Genomic DNA, 19,742 nt, shown 5'->3' on the forward strand with positions numbered 1-19,742 from the left:
AGAACTAATTTTGTACAAAGCATCTGCCAGAGGTAGCTTCACTGAGTAAAAGCCATCCCCTTGAGCTTTGGTGTGGCTGCTGCTGCTATGTAGAACTGTTTATAGATCACTTCAAGTATTCAAAGGGTAAAGGTGCTAATAAATCCTTGTAGATCCTTGTGCAGTAGGTATGTTTATAACTCCATCTTGTTAATGAAGGAACTGAGCCAGAGAGGTGAGGTGATTTGGCAGAGGCTATTCTGTACTAAATGAGAAACCAAGCCAATATTAGAACTCTAGAGCCTTTGGCTTCTAATTAGGGGAAAAAGGTGCCTGTTTGCCATGAGATTAAAATATGTCAGCGCTTGCCCCCACCCCAGACTGGAATGCAACTTACACATTTAAGAGAGAGGAAGGCAATCACACTACAAACTATTGCAGACCATGCCAACTTAGCAATGGGGAGATGCTTCATTTTCACATCCTCAGCTGAAAAAAACCCCAAAACCATTTAATATTATAAAAAACAAGTCTTATATTTCAGTCTGTAGGACTGATCAAAAATGTATGAATCTGTTTTTCAGCCTTCTGTAGACTGTAAGAACCTGAAGACTTGGTATTGAGATCATACTTGCCTTTTGAATTTACTGTAAAACCTAGGATTTTACCTGTGACACAAAGCTGCAAGATGATAATCATCTCTGTGCAAGTTTTGCATTGGCATATGGGTTTTAATGGATGACTGATAATTCTTTTATTAACTCATTTGTAATTTACAGTTCAGGATTTTTTTTGTTGTTGTTGTTTTTCCAATAGCTTCACAACATTATATAGCAACCAAATGTAAGAGTGACAATCTTTACCATTATTTCTCAAAGCTGCTGTTGAATCAGTGGAAGATTTTGTCTGAGAAAGCATGGTGAAAAGTCAGGTCATTTAAACAGTCATTTAAAACATGTTATCCTTTTAAAGTTATTTTATTTCACAAAAGATATGATTTGCAATGAAGAGAGAATATTCTGTCCTGAACTAGGTGAGTTAAGGAATAATCCAGCTACCCTACACAGAGGCTATCATTCAAAGCCAATCACATAGTATTAGGCTTTGCTAGTTTACTACAAAATTGGATGAGAACTTAGTAATTTGATGCCTTTTTTTTAAGTGTGGATGTGGAGACAGCGTGTCATATTTGTTATTCTAGGCCTTGACCATTAAAATAATAATTTGGCGTTTCAGGTTTGGTTCTTGTAAGTTCTTCTTATAATTTATTGAATAGAAGACTTGGAAATAGCAAGACATGTTGGTTAAGTCCTGGGACCCAGGCTCAGGAAAGCTGGGTGCCACCAGCTCCTCAGGCTGCCCTGCAACAGAGCGTTGGCCAAGGCACCCCTCGCTGGGGCGTCTCTGTTTCCTTGCTCCATGGAATGATCAGGACTATACTGACCTCTGCTGCCAATGGCCTTTGTGGACCAGTGAGTAAAGCTGCTGGGTACAGACTACCAGGTGGTATTAAAAAGATGTGTGGGGCCCCCAATAACCGGGTTTGTTTTTAATAGCACCTACAAACTGCCTTGACTGACTGAATATGGAAGAAAGTCTCTTTTTCTAATGAACAAACACCTTTTACTATATCGGCTACGACTTGCATATAACTTTCCAAAAGCTTGTAGAGAGGGAATCGGTCTCTCTATTCCTTGTAGATCCCAGTGCACTAAAGCTGAGTACAAGCACTGTATAAAGCAGTGTCATGACCCCTTAAAAAAACCTCCAAAGTCCAGTACAGTTTTAGTGGCCCTGAGTTAGACTTTTCACTGTAGACTACCTAGTCTTGCTAGTTTCTTTGTTTGTCACTTAAAACTGGTCTCTCTGTGTCTAGTTTTTCATCCTAAAGTATCTCCAAATACTTCATTTAATGGACTTGTACGATAAAGGTTGGCCAAAGGACATGCTGAAAAGCAAACTGACTCAAATTAGTATTTTGGCAAGCCCTCCTCAGGCCGATATCCAGGCTGCCTGCCGTTCTAGCTGTGATCACACTTACTGTCCACAGATGTCCTGGAAAGAAGAGAAAGGTAGTAATTGACGTGGCTCCAAATCAATAAAGACTGAACTTCTACACTTCCTTAGAAACACAGGTGAAGAGAATGAGCAGGCTAACCTGCTCAAAAAGTCTCTTTTGCCTTTTCACCCCTCCTTTACAAAAAGAATCACCAGGATAGCTTAGAGTGACAGTCCTTAGGTCACTAAATGCATATGGGTGTTTTGCAGAGAAGTTTTCAAAGTGGAAATAGTATGTGTTAAGTTTATTGTAATTTAACTTCAAAGTAGATATTTGAGTTGATCCACTTTGGGTTGAGTTTTTACTGAAAAATATATCTGCATTGATTATGTAAAGAAAGCCAGCCCGATAAACAAACCACCTAACAATGCATTTTCCCCCCAAACCAGAGAGAAACAGAAATTTTGTGGCTGGACAATAATCTTCTATAAGTATTTTATCTTCTGTTCACATTGGTACAGCAGCAGGATACAGCATTATTCCTCGATAGCTATCATGCTGCGAACTGCTCAGGATCTCCTCCGCTTCTTGTGGGGCTTCTCACAGAAACTCCTGTGACTCCTCTCTAGAACCAACGGCACTAACACCACGAGAATTTTGATGGAAAATTGTGAACTGTGTAGCCCTGTCTTAGTCTTTGTACACCAATAAATGAAAAAATGTCACTCCTGTCACTTCTGTAACGATAAACAAAGTCATCAGACTAATCCTACTATGTTACTTTAACCCGTAACTGTACTTTCAAAAAGATGGTTTTAAATCTATAGACAAGTAGCAGAAGTAATACTGTATTTCTTAAGACCGCTTGCTTAAAAGGATCTTATTGCTAGCCTCCTCTAAGGTGAGAGAACATTGTTCCTGCAGAACAATGCAGGACAATGCAGAAATGCAGAGCATCTTCTGACAAGCCTAGTGCTCTTTACAGCGTCTGTTGTTGAGTTTCAGTTGTATATTGGAAATGTAGGATGTATTTTCTTTTCAGCAGGGACTTTGTTAATAGTTTTTGAACTTATAGTTAATAGTTTTTGAACAAATGAACATACAACAAAGAAAAGAGAATTATTTTGGCACAGGGGAGGAAACAAAGTGGTATAAACTGCATTTCAATTCCCTTCACTTTATGATACTCAAATATACTTAGGATTTGTTTGTTTGTTTTCCAGAAACTGTCCTATACAAAGGAAGCAATGGGCAGGTGAGTATCTGTGTTTGCCTTGCATTTTATTCTCTCTGGAGATAAGAGCAGGGCTGAGCTGTGACATTTTGTAACCTTTTCTCTCTCTCTCTCGTCAGCTCCTGCACTGATTGGTCATGTGGGTAAGTAGTTTTCCCTTTTTAAAGGCTCCTGATCGGTCCTTTCTCCAGTTCTTGCTGCTGCTGGAGTTGATTTGTGCACTGAAGATGAACAAAATTCACCTTTGTGCAAAAGAGCATATAGAAAGGTGTGGTGGAGAAACCCTGTGGTTCTTGCATGTGAACCTCTGTCCTGGCATGCTTGGCATGCTCAAAATATCTCAGCCAATCTGGGGCTTGTGCTTTTGCTTAAGTATGTCATCACCTTGTTGGCTGTCGGGCACAGATGCAGGCTATTTACCTGAAGAGGTTTAGTGGGGGAAATGTCTTTTGGGAAAGAGACGTGTCCATAGTTACTTGTGTTAGTGTTCCGGTTATCCTGCGAACATTTCCCAAAGGCATTAAGGTAGTCCTGGTCATCATTACAAAAAACAAAAGTGGAATGTTTTTGAAATGCTTTTTAAAAAAACTTTCAAGAGATGTGCTCTAAAAACGGTTATAAGAGAATTGGCTGCTTGGGCTCCTCACACTTTAACAAGGCAATAAAAATGAAAACTAGTCTGAATTGTGGCTTCTTTTTACCAAAGCAAACCTGAACTTGACCTGTTATTTTCATGTCTTTTTTTGAACTGAAAGGAAAACCAATTCAAATTATTATTACAGCATTCCAACTCAGAAATTAATCTAAGCTGTTATTTTTAGAGCAATTCAAACCCAAACAACCTAGTGCTGAACTCATCTGAAAAATTGGCAGGTTCAATTCCCTGCTTTACAGACCACATAAAGCTATGATAAATATGAGTAATTCATTTACTGGGAAGAGCAATCACTTAACAGACTTTAAAAAAACCCCCAACTTCCCAAATTAGGTATCCTCATAATGATTTCATAACCACAACATTATATATTAAAATTAATAACATGAGACAATAAGGGCAAAAGGGATTCCTGAGAGACTGGTTTCTCTCTGTCCTGTTGAGCTGAACACTCCTCTGACAAGAGCGCTCCCCGAAGCCTCCAGGTCAACAGGGTAGCGTACATCTGTTAAGAACTTCCTCTGTTGAGAATGATCAACGTTGATCAAAGTTTTATATGCTTTGCTTTTCAAAGAGAAAATACCTTTAAAAAAAATAAATCTTGTCCTTATAAACTCTGATTCTTTCTCATTAGCATCAGTCATTCTCTAGGCTGGCTCTTTACATGAATGGGAACCACAATTTATTTATCAGAAAATGTGAATTCAGAGATACAGTTATCTGAGTCTGAATGTTGGAGACTCTGAAAAAATTCATCTTTCTGAAGAAGTTTGAGTTTGAACACCTACTGTATCCCTCTATGTGATCATTCAGGAAATCTAGTAAATGTAGAGATATATGAGAGGAATTAGAGTCAACACGAATTAATCTAGAGTCACTGCATGCACTGGGCTAAACAACCTAACAATGCAAAAAGCCCAACGTCTGATTGAAAGGTGGATCACAGTGATTAATGTTGTACTTGTACAAAAGCCATCTTATCAAGTGCTTTGTGACAGGCATTAAAGGGGCTCCAGTAGACAATTGGCAAACTTTACCCAACACAATTCACTGTGAGGCTGTATTGTATCTCTCTCAAAAATACACTGCTTTTATCCCAGTATATATTACTTCAGATTGTTCATAGCTTTAGGATGGGATCTTTGTTATCACCGTCAGTTTAAACTTTGGTTTTACTATATCTTTTCCTCTAAAAGTTGTTGTTTGTCTTGTGCTTGGATATGATAGTGTTTTATAGCATAAAGAGAGTGATACAGGACTGAAGCAGTGAGATAGAAACAGGTAGATTTGCTCTGGATAATGGAGCACTGGGAATAAATTAATAAAAATTGTTTCAGCAATATTAAAAAACCCAAACTTATTCTAAGAGCATTCTGGACATCTTAGAGCATTCATGATTTAAGATGTGAAGTTTGTAAGCCAGGGTCATATAAAAACAAAGCCATGATTGGCTGTCATGGGTAGAAGATGTCATCTAACTTCAGACGTCTTCCATCAAGAGGAGTGAGTGAGCCATCTCAGTATTGCCAACAGCCAACATTATTATTTCCTCCAAAAATATACTAGATCTCCCAGTACACATCAGAATAAAATGAACACCTTTTTAAAATGTTCTGTAAGGAGTCAGAGTAAGTACCCCACCCAGGATCACCCCCAAGTCCCTAAGGCACAGTGTGGGAAATCCAGCGTCAAGTCCCTCCTGCACGGAAGGAGATGTGAGTGCGGTTCTGCCGTTTCCTGGGCAGCGCTGTCGTCGCCTGCTGACCCACGTGTGCTGGGAGAGGCTGGTCCAGTGCAGGGCAACGCTGTGATTTGAATGTGGCTGTCTCGCCACCCAGCTGTGCCATCTGTGTCAGAACGGGGAACTGTCCTGGTCTCATGTCTCGAGGGATGGGAGGACTATCCTAAAGCACCAGCTTTGGGTATCTAGATGAGATGTTCAGGTGAGGCTTCCACGTTCCTAGGGAAGGACAGGCTTCTCCAGAGGATGCCTCAAAGCAGGGGTCTAGCAGGGGTGCTCTGACTTGCCCTCTGGTGAACTCCAGTTTCTCTGATGAATATGCAGAAGCAGTCATTTCGGTTTGGAGGCCTAGCACTAGGCATATTTCTCAGTCTGTTTTCCCACTGATAAGAACACATGAAATTTTGCAGTAGGTTCGTTTTCTAGAGCATAGCCCAGGCACAAGAAACTAGAAGAGTATTTTCTTTTTATGAGCTTTGACCAATCTTTTTTTGCTGTGAAACAATTGTTTCTGTGAAACGATTTCTTACTTTGGGCCTGATCTGGAACAGAAGACAAGCCCTTGATATCTGTTGGTCATTTTAACTACACTACCTTTCTAGATTAAAGCAAAACTGTGCTGAAAGCTATAAACAGCTGTAGAACTGAAACTGTGACTTAAATAATTTAATACATCTCCTTTAATCCTACCTAGATGTTAGTACTGTGTCTCTAGCTGGAAAAAGCTGGTTTCAGCTAGTTAAATGCTAGGATAGTTTTAGTGTAGCCTACAGAAAGGTAGCTTGTACTTGTGTAATTTACTTCCCAGAATAACTCACAATCCCGCATTACTGACAATTATGTAACAGCAGGATGAAAGTTTGTTCCTGTAAGGCTAGTGCATGCATTTATGTAGTTTAAACGCTCAGCTAGCCTAGCCTTTTAAGAAACTGAGGGATTAAACTAAGTACTGCTGAGGAGAAAACCTCAAAGGAAAAGTAATATATGGGACATCACCCAGATGTGTATAGAGCAGCCCAGTGGATATTGTAGAGTTTTGCCCCAGTTGGAAGTGTGGAAGCATTACATCAGCTAAAGACTTTTAATGATTGATTTACTCAGTAGGTCATTGGAACTTTGCATAATGAATTTTGCTCTCTTAATATTGGAGTATGTCTCATGACAATAGGACAGTTGTTTTGTCTAATTCTTGGGGAGTCAAAAGCCAGATCTTGAGAATCAACTGAAGGCAAAAGAGTAGCACAAAATTGCTGCAGTAGAAAACTAGAGCTTTTATGTCATAGCCTTGCTTTAGTGCTGTATGCACAATAACGTACTGAAGAAAAGATAAGGAGTATGGGATAGTTGAAAAGCACGAATATAATGCACTACTTTTTCACTTCTTCAGAAGTGACTATTAATGTCCAATGAAATAAACAGAAGCATGTGTCCTTTCTGACTGGTACTTGCTGTTTCTGGACTCACTGAAATTAGTCACAGTAAATCATGTCCGGACCTCCTTTGTTCTGTCCATGTTCTCAGCTTTGAAATACATTGGCAAATTTAGGATCCATGTTTCATCGGTGGTGGCAGCAATGCTTGATGATGTATCAAGTCAAATTTTGTACCATTTATCTAAATGTGCTTCATGAAAGAAAGCGAGTTTGTCTTCTGTACTGGGATCATTTCAACAGTTCAGCAGTTCTGCCTGCGGTGAAGTAGAAACATACCTGAGCTCCTTTACTGTCTGCATGTGGACTTGGCAATGATATTGTTCGTTTCAGAAATTTTTGAGCATCTGCACAGCTTTACCCCATGTGAAGAGTTCCACACTGCTCCTCTTCAGTTGTGTATTTTCTTTTGTGCTCCCTACTGTCAGGTAGCAAATATGAAAGGTTTGTCCTGCTTTAATTAAAACCAAAAGAGGTCAAAATTCAAGAACTACCTAAATGAAAATTAAGATAAATGCAAGTACAATTTAAAAGGAAAAGAATCTGAACACAAGGCTCAGTCTTGCATTCTGTACTTTCATAAAAATACTTCTGAAATCACATAGTTACTTAGTTCAAGGACGTGTGATTAAAATATTTTAAAAGGAGAAAATTGGACCATAAAATGATTTTCCCTTCTTTGTGCAATATGAGCACTGAAATAATAATGTTTAAGAAAAATAAATGCTTGACATAGCAAATCAGACTTTAGGACATTCACATTGATAAACAATGATATCAATCATTTATAAACTGATGGATGCCCAGAACGTGTAGTACAAATCTGAAGATGCTACCTTCTTCAACCACAGAGCTGAGTTTGTGTTAATCCTTGAGGAGTAATGTAGAAAAAAATGTAACTAATACCTTTATAAAATTTCATGGGGGTTGAAATGGTATTACCAATGCCCCATTTGACAGGTCCAGAGTGGTATTTCTCCTTAGTAACACAGTACGGCTGCACATAAAGAACTTGTTTAGGGTCTGCAGTTGCCTATGAGTCAATGGGACTCTGTATATGCTTTGGTGGACTGGAACCTATGGAGTCTTTTCCTGATATGACTGATGTCACACAGAAGTAGGTACCATGGGGTTTGAAAAAGGGGAATAGGCTGTATTTGTGAGCTGTGTTTGCTGTATTAATATGTATAGGCTGTCCATAGGCATTGTTTGCTTCAGATCAACTTCTGAGGCCCTTATGGGTCTTGTCTTACACCTGCCTAGATCCTGGTGTCTAACAGAGCTGTGTGATCTGAAACCGGTTGTTTCTGCCAAGGAAACACAGTGCAGTGTTGTTCATTCTGGTGCTTAGACATCTGCTTGTGTATATTCCGTCCTGCCTCTCCATACATATGTGTATGTTTTTATATTTTGCTTACTGCTCAGCCAAGGTGGTCCAGGGCATCGCTCATGCAGGTAGGACGATAGAAATTACATTTCATATGTATGTGTCTCAAATTCACAATAAGCTCTTGCTGGAATATAGTCCCTCCACCTGGAGTGGCTTGCTTGTGTAGGTATACTTAAAAATAAGGCCTGGGCCCTGGATTAATCCTGGGGAAAAAAAAAAAAATCCCTTATATTTTAAATGGTGTGACTGAAGGGGAATTTGAATCTGTGTTTACCTTGAAGAGCAGTGTGTTCAGGCAAATCAGTATATGCATTGTCATGTGCATTTTGAGTGACTTCCTTAGAGATACCTAGTGCTATTGCTGCTTTTTTAGGAGGTTAATAAAGTGGGCATTTGAAAAATTAAAATGTTAAGGGGAAGTAGAAGGCAAAAAGAAATGGAGGCGAAAAGAAAGCAAACGTCACCATTTTGGTAAAGCAATGAAAAAACGATGTTGTGCGTAAACTGAGGTTGATTGTAGCACAGTTTCTTAAAACAGTATTTTTATCCTCCTGAGAAAAAGTGATAACTGTTAATTTGCCCAAATTTGATACTTGACTGGTCTTGCTTGGTTAGATTGATTAGGCTTTAACTAGGTGTTATTTAAGCCCTTGGCTTTTAATTTTCAGCCAGCTGTGAGCTGGAATTTTGTCAGAAAATTGATTAGCTCTTGGGGGCTTGTATTTAAAAGCCCCTCAGTGCCAGTAAGAATATATTACCCAGCCTTGACAAAGAGCGTGGCCTATTGCTGCTTAAGGTGATGGGTTTGCTACGCCTCAGATGACAGCAGCCTTACTCTCACGTTGCTTTTCAGCACTCTCACGGTTGCCCCATGGCCCGGTTTGGTCTGTGGTTGCCACCACGTGGCTAACCCGGTGCCTAAGCTGACGTTACTAACCGAAGCACCCTGTTGGAGAGCTGCCGCTCATTTGAGTCAGCGACAGAGAGAGTCCTCTGGGACCTTTGAAACTTGGAGAATTTTATTTTGATACATCTATAACCAGTAATCTAATCTAGAAGTAGTACTCTACTCTAGAAAGCTCATTTTAGGCTTTTCCATTTGTGAACTGCTCCTCTTTTGAAAGTGTGATTTATACCATAGCATTCTTTCTGTTTTTTCTTGTCTACTTTGAGGATTTTTCCTTTAAAAACTCAAGCACCTTAGTTAAAATTGATCTTGTGTGTACATTGGCAAACACAACTGTACTGGGTGTGGGTGCCCATGTGCTGGCAGCGGGGGGCTGCAGGGCGGCCCCTGTGAGGAGAGGTCGGGGCTGCCCTGAGCTGGGTACAGCTGGTTCCAGCCAGCTCTGATGGACCCATTGCAGGGCACAGCTGAGCCCCTCAGTCATGGCGGTGGTGCCTTGGGGTAAGGTGTGTAAGAAAGGGCAAAAACACTGCACAGGGAGAGGAGGAGGGAACAAAAAGGATGAGAAATGGCGGCATAGGGAACACCACGGTCAAAGGCAGAGGAGGAGGAGGCGGCGCTCCATGGTGGAGCAGGTATTTCCTGCAGCCCAGGGAGGACTCGTGCTGGAGCAGGTAGACATTTCCTGAAGGAACTGCTGCCCCTGCAGAGCCCACATCGGGTAGAGGAGTCAGGAGTGAAGTTGAGCCTGTGAAAGGGTGGAGGATAGGTGGTATTTTAATGTTTGTCTGTTTTTCACTACCCAAACCTATTTAAATATGCAATAAATTAATTTAATTTTCCCCAAGGTGAGTCTGTTTTGCCCATGGAGGTAACTGGTAAGCAATCTTCCTGTCTTTATCTTGACTCAGAAGGTTTTTCATCTTATTTTCTCCCCTGTCTCATAGAGAAGGGGGAGTGAGAGAGCGGCTGGGTGGGCGTTTGGCCCTTAGCCATGGCTAATCCACCACAGAACTGGGTGCTCAATTCAGTTGGTCAGAAAGTCATTTAGGTCCTTTTGAGATGCCCTGAGTTACAGCACACATCTGCAGAAGGCTGGCAAGGATGACGTGGGACCTGTGGCTGACCTGTGCCTCCTGGGGCAGCAGCTGGAGGTCGGGAGTGGCTGGAGGCCCCTCAAAGTATGCTAGGCACCGACCTGTGGGCAGCTGGATCAAGTCCTGTGTGTCTCAGGTTGAGCTCAGAGCCTACCACAGCAAGCCATGCTTCTCATTGTCCCCTTCTAAAGAACAGGAGGTTGATACAAGGCTCAGCTAATGTTTATATATGGGTTTGAGTACTTCAGCTGAATAGAACATTACAAATCCTGTAGCAGAGTTGTTTCACTGCACATCACTTTGCTTTTGCTGAGTTTTTATTCTGACCTTAGTTACACTAAACAGTTTGTAATAAGTAAAATCCCAGATTGTTTCACCTCTCCTGAAAAGAAGAATCATATTTGCTTCTGAACATAGCATCATTAAACATAATGCACTAAAATGCTTTATTTACTGATGCTGTAATTTGGTGGACTCTGGTGTAGGTGTAATCTAATGCCTATTGAAATTGGTAAGACTAATGTATCCTTGGAGTTAGGTGAATTTAATTGAAAAATATTTCATCTGACCGATTAATAATTAAGCAATAGGGTTTTTTTCAGTTCTAAGATGATAAACAAGTAAGGAAACTAAATCCCTGTAAAACATAACCAGCATTCTGAAGAAAATCTAAATCCTTTTAATGTGGGGTTTTGTTGGCTTTTTTTTTTTTTTAGCAGAAAGAAGTTGATGTTTTTTGAATGAGTTACTTGTGACTCTTTATACATGTGATGGCAATGGCAGAGAGAATAAGAGAGGATATCTTGTCTAAATTATACTTGCTAGTAAAATTTGGCTTTCCAGTCTTGGAAATCATTCCAAGATTCACTGAGGTTGTCAAAGAATCAGGAGTTACCTTGCACTGTGCTGGCTGAAAAAAGGTACCAGTGTCCACGAGATGGAAGCAGACACAAATAACTGTACATTTCAAAGCTTGCATAGAGATCATCGACTTTAGTTGTTCAAGAAAATACATGAAGGTACTGTTTAAACTCTTGAATAAGTATCTTCTGCTTTGTTCATCTGGAGATTATTTTATTTTTCATTAATATTTTATAATTGTTATGTAGATCTCACCCTGTCAGTTTAACATTCCCTGAACGTACTATATTTTGGTATAGTTAATCATCATGCGCAGGACTAGCCTGTGCCTCCTGGGAAAGGATGGGTGAAAAGATTCTTGACTTAAATAGGAAATTCATCAGATTTGTCTTCAGGTCTGTTTATTGGCGAGTGTTACATGTCTGTGAGAGGCAGGGGGAGTAACAGTGTTTGAGACGTTAAGTCAGTCAAACTATCATATGTTTGATCATATGCTCGTGCCCCGGTATCTTTAGTATGTAATTTTGGATCTGGTTGTCTGGCTGGTGCTGTGTGGTGGTTTAACCCCAGCTGGCAGCTAAGCACCACACAGCTGCTCGCTCACTCCCCTCACAGTGGGATGGGGGAGAGAATCGGAAGGGTAAAAGTGAGAAAACTCGTGGGTTGAGATAAAGACAGTTTAATAGGTAAAGCAAAAGCCGCGCACGCAAGCAAAGCAAACCAAGGAATTCACTCACTACTTCCTATCGGCAGGCAGGTGTTCAGCCATGCCCAGGAAAGCAGGGCTCCATCATGCATAATGGTTACTCGGGAAGACAAACACCATCACTCTGAACGTCCCCCCCTTCCTTCTTCCCCCAGCTTTATATGCTGAGCATGACATCATATGGTACGGAATATCCCTTTGGTCAGATGGGGTCAGCTGTCCCGGCTGTGTCCCCTCCCAGCTTCTTGTGCACCCCCAGCCTCCTCGCTGGTGGGGTGGGGTGAGAAGCAGCAAAGGCCTTGGCTCTGTGTAAGCACTGCTCAGCAATAAGGAAAACATCCCTGTATTATCAACACTGTTTTCAGCACAAATCCAAAACATAGCCCTATACCAGGTACTATGAAGAAAATAACTCTGTCCCAGCCAAAAGCAGCACGTGCTGGAAGCCTTTGTTTTTTGGAGCGATACAGAGACTGATTATACATCTTGAAGGAGGCAAAATATCTATCAACTTTGAGTGGAGTTTTGCTTGAGGACAGACTGCAAGACCAGTAATCTGGTATGTGAATCAAAAATCAAACCTGGCAAGGCTAGGAACCATGGCTCACATAGTGTCAGTGTTTGTATATATTACAATGAAGACTCCTTGCTGCAATGCTTATTTTATGGCACAAATATGACCACCAATAAAAAAGGAGTCCCTTTAGAAGTGAGAAGTATTTCAATGCAATGAACTTCAATGATTTTCTGAAGTCTGAAGTTCAGTTTCTCTCCAGCACTTAAACTTCCAATCTTACAGATTGGGCTTTATACGTTAAAAATATAACAAACCTGAAAAATAATTTTTTCTTCATTCAGGAAGGACTTGTTTCTATCAGAGCGTGTCTTCCACTCTTGGTAACTTGACAGTTGCTCAGGGCTTACAGAATTGGCCCCAAGGAGCTTGGGTTTACTGTAAGAGCCATGTCAAAGCTGTTAGTTTTTCTTCAGGCTGACAGTCTTCATCTGATTTTTATCTGAAATGTTTTTCTTTTTCACATTTGGCCTAGAGTTGTTTTATGTGTGTGTGAATGCCATAATTGGATTTGGAAATTGATGCCTTTTGAAGATTTCCAAATAAGCAGAGTAAAAGTCATGATGAAAAGAACCCATCTTCTTGCAGTGATTTCAGTACAGTTATCATGTTTTAGTGCAGTGGAGAGTATTCTAAAAACTGAGCATTTTATAGAATATTACAGGTTATCTTTGCGTTTTATCTCTGGTCTTCACATTTGCTTCCTTTACAGAACTGCTAGAAGGCAAAATGTATTTTTGGGCGGGACTCCAAGTCAGTTGGAATATAAGGAGGTTAGCAACCCAGAGGGGCACGTGATGTGTTGTGTGATGCAAGTGACCCAGTATCTAAGTTGCAAAAGATAACTGAAATGCTGCAGAGCCTAATTTTTATGAAGTTATCAGCAAAGTAGAACCATGACAAATTTCTTCCGCAAACATGCTTTTTGGCGTGGCAGCAGAATCACAGATAAATCAAAACCTAAGAAATCTATCTCACCATGTCCAACTTCAATTTCTGATTTTATTTTTATTTAGCAGTAGTGGGACTCCAACTCCAGCTTCGGATGCTGATGTTACCACATTGAGAGGTCAGTTTTCATCTAACTCCTGTCAAGGCTGATTCTGAATTACTAGAAAATTGAGAAATTCGATGGTGTTTGGATTTCAGAAAGAGCTGTGAATTTTTGCATCTCAAATAATGCTGTTTGTGATCTGGAGATCATGTTATATGCTGACATTATTTTGTTATTGTATGAATCATGAAAATACTACTTGAGAAATTAGTTCTGTGCACTTTTTACTGCACTTAACTTCACGTTCCCAAAAATATATCTACTTAGAACATCAGCATTTTATTCTGATTAGTGTATTTGATACTTTGCCTCAGGCTCTTCAGGTGTTTCCTGTGTTGTTTCTGTCATGATGATGGGAATAGGAATCCAATTTTACTGTTGGTTTATGCTTGCTGAACTGCTTCTGTTTGTATCTACATGTACATGGGTATAAATAAAACCCAAACAAAAAAATACTGCTCTCTTTCAAACTCAGATGCAGCTGCCCATGTTCCTCCCCCTCATGAGATCTCTGCTGAGAGTCCTGTGGGTGGTACCGTCCATGAGATCGAAGATGCAGGCACTACTGTGAGTGTTTTCAATCATTTGGTTCAGTGTTCTGTTGCCTTTCCTAAATAATATTGTTGTCATTTGCATTTCCTAGTGCTTAAAGGTATTGTTAGCATAGTGTGTTAACACAAATTAAGATTTCATAAAAACAGGGCATGAACTTTAGAAAGTTTTAACATAATTTCCTGGGTAGGTAGGTTTTCATTTGCAGAGGCTTTGCAATGCTGCTTCCCTGACAGTGAGAGAGAACAGATCAATTGAGCTATCAGGTGAGGATTTTGCTATTGACATAGGACTAGACAAGGAATGCCTAGGGCTTCTGAGAGCTCCAAGAAGAATGTGGAGCATTATTATTCCTATGGAAACACCATACACCTTAAATTGCTGTAGTAGTGTTACGAGGGTCCATGTGGTACAGTTTAATGACTAAAGTAAAATAAAATAGAATACTAACTACTACTACTAATATAATAATAATAGTAATGAAAAGGGATATAACAAAAAAACCAAACAAACAACCAAGAAAAGACAAGTGATGCGCAATGCAATTGCTCACCACCTGCTGACTGATGCCTGAGCAGTGATCCGCCCCTCCTGGCCAACTCCCCCCTGTTTATATACTGAGCATGACATTCCATGGTATGGAATACCCCTTTGGCTAGTTCAGGTCAGCTGCCCCGGCTCTGCTCCCTCCCAGCTCCTTGCCCACCTGCTTGCTGGCAGAGCATGGGAAACTGAAAAGTCCTTGACTTAAGATAAGCGCTACTTAGCAACAACTAAAACATCGGAGTGTTATCAACATTATTCTCACACTAAATCCAAAACATACTGTACCAGCTACTAAGAAGGAAATTAACTCTATCCCAGCTGAAACCACGACAACAGGGAAGCCTACATCAAGTACTTAAAATGGCTCTGTAAAAGTGAGCTGGCTTTCAGAAGTGCTGACCACCACATAGGTCCCAGGGAAGTATTTGCTTCCAGGAAACAGCTCCTCTGGATTAAAATTTAAGCCCAAACTGTAGAATCCAACTGCAATATTCATGGGCCTACATGACTGAAGAAAATTTTGCAGTGGTATGAATCAGCTGGCTTTTGTTTTCTTATAAACGTGAAACTCTCAGTGGATGTACTGAGAAGCTTACAAAGGTGCACATGCTGCATATAAGTGGAAGCTGATTTATGGTCCTGGGTTTAACTGTGCACTGTTCTGTAACCTAGTATGGCCATGAAACAAAGCTGGGCCAAACTGTACTTTCTTCTAGACCTTTCAGGGCTGACTGTGGAGCTCTGATATTGTGCTTCCAAGAATAAATACTGAATATGAAACAGGCAGACAGCTTCTGACTCCAGTCCAGGGTCTGACTTTATATTATGTACCAAGAACACTTGTGGTTTGGTCCCATGTACACCATTATTCTTTTTTGAAACAGAACTGCCTGAAGTATTTCTGCCTGAGCAGAGAATAGGACCACTCAGTAAATCAGAAAAAAACCAGAATTAGATTGTTGCTGCTACGGCGTTTTCACTCTATACAGTTACATCACACCTCATCGTTGGTCTGTGCAGCCAAGATGCATTGCAGACTACAAGACCAAGAGTGAGCAAAGCTCATCTTCTGCCCTCATATATTGACTGTACTTTTGGTTTTGGGGGACTGATAAATGATTGAAACTACATGGCGCTGCAAACAGCCATATAGTAGCAGCACATATACGCCTGCTAAGTACGTATCTCTCAAATGCTAACTAGCTTGAAGTAGTGTACCAGTCATTATGGTCCTTAACAAAGTTATCTGGTAAAAAATGGATGGAGGGGAGGAAGAGAATTTAACTAAACATTTTTAGAGGGTCCCTAAACAGTGTATAAGTCGCTTACTGCTGGCAGCTAAACTTTCTGGAGAAAGGTTTTTCCATTTCCTGCACCATACATAACGCAGGCTGCAGTTTTGCTGAAAAGGTCTGTTTTGTTGGCTCTCTTTTTTCCTTTTTAATGGGGAAAAAGCAACAACTGCATGTAAATAGCCAAAGACATTTGGCTATTTGGCTAAAGTTAACTTAAGCCAGCCTTCCCTTCCCTCCCCCACAAATCTCAATTTTTTTTTTTTTTAGAACAAAACCATGAAACAAGATCTGGTTTTTCTCATGTCTTTCAGTATACCACAAGGAATAGTATGCTGGTTGTAAAATACTAGGGAACTAAGCAGAAAGTGTTCTTCCTGTGTTGCTCAATCATTCAAATTAGACTAAAACTTGGAATTCACTGCTTCCTGTGGCAGCCATGATAGCTACATGCTTCCCTGATGCATTGCACAGCCACTGCTGCAGGGCTTCTTGGGCAACTGTAGACCTGCCAGTTGAAGCCCACCACTTTAGCTCAGCAGATCTCCATTGTGTATCTGGGGGTATCCTTCACTTACTGAGGCTGAACAACACAGGGTGTTGTTCTGAATAGAACTTGGCAAAGGTAACTTGTCTTCCAGGTGGAATAGTAAGTAGGATCCTTGTGATAAATGAGTAAATTTTGGGTAGATCAGCCTGTCACTGACTGGGCTCAAGTGAGCTCTTCGTGTATCCATAGTTGCACTTTAAATTGCCTCATGAACATCCCACACAACTGGATTTCTGTTTGTAGCTGAGGTCAACTAGATGGCCTGACACTAGAGTAAAGATGTGCAAATGGAAAATAGAATTACCTGCAATGAGAGAGTTCTCAAAAAATATTCTTGCTTAGTAGATTGCCTCGTTAGTTGCCGCCTCTGTCCCTGAGGCTTCATGAGCACTCCATATAATGCAAGGCAAACGTGTGCTGATGGCTCAAGTCAGCATGCTGTGCTTTGGACTGCAGTTTTCACATGTCGTTAAGTATATCCGTGACCATCAGTGTGGCCCACCAATGGTGCCCTGAGGTGTTCCTGTCCATACAGCATTTATGGAGAGGGCTCAGGTTTTCTGCCCCATCACAAGCCAGAGAAACCTTCAGGTTTGCAGCAGCTGGAGAAGTTTCTGGCCCACATAAGAAAGATGTTTGGACCCAAGCTTAGGACTGTAGTGTGCTGTTGACAGATGGCAGACCATATGTACATATACATATCTAGGGATGCTTTTTATATGGAGTAAATCCAGGTTAGTTAGGAATCTGGTCTGTGGTGAGTAAGGAGGATTTATTTCTTGGGAAAAAACCAAAGGCCAAAACAAAAAAAGGCATTAAATCACCTCTTGTTTTCTCCCTTCTTCCTTCCCTTCCAGATCAATAATGAGATAAAGAAGCAGGATGAGAAGCTAGTGAGACCTGTAACTGAGCAGACGATTGAGTTCAGCATTTTGATTGTTGGTGAAAAGTACAGTGAGGAGCTGAGCGACCCAGCTGCTGGGAAGCATCAACTGCTTTCTGAACAATTCATTTCTCAGGTGATTACCTTCCCTAACTTCCTTTTTCTTTTTGCTGGCTCTGCAAAGCAATAGTAGCACGTAGCTCCTGTGTTAGGAGTGCCTTTTTCTCATGGGCTCTGCAGAACCAGCTCAGGGCTTTTGTTGCCTGAGGCAGGCTGGAAAATATTCAGCCACTATGAGAATACACCGTTCTGTCTGACATGCTACCCTTTTTGAAGTAGCGGAGTGCCATATGTTGTGTATAGCATACCAGTTGCCAAAGACCAATTACTCTAGTTTTCTTTTTGTGTTTCTCATTAAATAGCCTGCTATCATTTTTGCAGGTAAAAGAGGTAAAAGTATGCTTTTGGGAGGATCAGGAAATTATGCTGAACCCCTGAATGGGGACATACTCTAAACGGGACCTTTCTGAGGGACTGCTCTCCCCCCCCGCCCCCCCATTTTCTGATTTCCTTAGTTTACTTTGCCTTGTGTTAGCAAAAGAAACTGAGCCAGATGTTATTAATAAATGAAAAACATTTCCACTTATTTTAGTCCTCTTAAAGACCTATTTCTACCAGGGCTAACTTTGGCCTTACCATCCTTTCAGAATTTTTCAGTACCTCTCCCTGTCAGTGTTACTGCAGTAGAGCTTTTGAACTCAGAGGAGTGACAAGATTCTTGTTTGCCTCTTGATGCAACTTCATTAGTTCTTAAAAGTTTTAGGACTTGAAAATCTTAAAGATACATTTAACATCTCTCTAGTGACCAGTCTGCCTAGAGTTTATTTCAGTGCTTTCTAATCTCATTGTCCAGTTTGAATTCTTCTGTAATGTAGTTGGTTTGAAACTGGGGAATGAAAAAAGATAATTTGAGGGTCTTAGCAAACCAGCCTGCCTGCACTCTCAAATAGCAGGACATGAATCGACTGCAGTTCAGAGCCATCAACCTGTGCTGAGGCAGTGCTGGAAGGTAGCTCGAGTAATTCAGGTATAGCACAGCATTAATGTGGAGTGCAGGCAGAAGGTGTACAGGTCCATCAGCATCTGCCTATGTGGGCATGCTCTGGGTCTCCTGCAGACGCCGAGCACTGAAATGGGATATAGGATATCTTAATGATTACACAGTGTCCAGATTTTGGACTGTAGAAGAAACTCTGGCATCAGTCTAGAGAATCTGTCTATACAGAGTAGGTGATAGGTGGGGATATTGGAAGAAGTTGCAAACAGCAGAACTCATTCATTATTTCTGCTCAGGAGCAACATTTCTTCGAGTGAATTGTTGTGCACTGCAGTGAGATACTCTCTGAAATCTAGGCTGCCAAGACAACTCTTGCTCCTCATTTATGCCCAGAATCAGCAGTGCATGTGAGCACATTTTAAAACCCTCCAGCCAGTTCTTAAACCCATGCTTAAATCCCATTGGAGTCAGTGGGAATGAACCATGGTTTAGATTGTTAGGCACCTACTTCAAAGAAAAAATACATATGTGCATATACATATACACATATATGCATGATTTATTAAATCTTGATTTCAAGTTAATTTAATTTTAATTAAAATTTAATCTTTTAATTTGTATGCTAAAAATAAAGTTACTGGCCCACCAATATACAAATGAATATTTAAAATATGATCATACCTCTGTCTCCTAACTTTCCTCTCCCTATTGTTTCCATTATTTTTTTTATTTTGTCTATAATGATCGTAATTTTACTACCATCATTTTCTTGGGGCAGAGAGTTTGTCTTTCCTTTCTCTTGGGAGAGGCATCTAGGGTGCCATACAGCACCGCACCATGAGGCTTATCTTTTCTCTAGCTTTGCTTCCTTCTTAGTCCCATTTAGTTGGGGTTCTCTGTTGAATCCCTTTTACTGGGGCTAACCCTGTGCCAGATCCTGGGCCAGATGGGAAAGAGATGTACTCTTCACTGCAGCCAAAAAGCATCACCACAACTGTCACAAGTTGCTAGCGTAGGCTAGACATCTTAATTTTCCTAGTTGTGTGGCCAAGTAGCAATGCCATAGTGTGTGTGTGTGGAAGAAATGTCAGATGGGACAGAGTCCACCTGGCATATGGATGTTCCACTCCTTTGATCCCTTGCCTGGTTTTCTCTGTGCTTGGATAAAGAAGCTCTTGAAAAAAAGAAAGTCGGCAGCACTTCGATTGTTTAAGTCTCACCAGAGATGGTTTAAA

General features: G+C 40.7%; 1 protein-coding gene across 1 annotated transcript in view; it reads left to right on the top strand.

Moving 5' to 3' along the window:
- The window catches only part of IMPG2 (interphotoreceptor matrix proteoglycan 2), a 56,618-nt gene that overhangs the window by 18,134 nt on the left and 18,742 nt on the right, over positions 1 to 19,742 (top strand). Inside the window, exons 4-9 of the mRNA XM_050912618.1 lie at positions 3,202 to 3,233; positions 3,332 to 3,355; positions 8,464 to 8,493; positions 13,596 to 13,642; positions 14,103 to 14,194; positions 17,425 to 17,586. Of these exons, the coding sequence (XP_050768575.1) occupies positions 3,202 to 3,233; positions 3,332 to 3,355; positions 8,464 to 8,493; positions 13,596 to 13,642; positions 14,103 to 14,194; positions 17,425 to 17,586 (387 nt within the window). The remainder of the gene's footprint in view (positions 1 to 3,201; positions 3,234 to 3,331; positions 3,356 to 8,463; positions 8,494 to 13,595; positions 13,643 to 14,102; positions 14,195 to 17,424; positions 17,587 to 19,742) is intronic.

This window comes from Gymnogyps californianus, chromosome 1, assembly GCF_018139145.2.
Source record: "Gymnogyps californianus isolate 813 chromosome 1, ASM1813914v2, whole genome shotgun sequence".
In the NCBI taxonomy this organism is placed as follows: domain Eukaryota; kingdom Metazoa; phylum Chordata; class Aves; order Accipitriformes; family Cathartidae; genus Gymnogyps; species Gymnogyps californianus.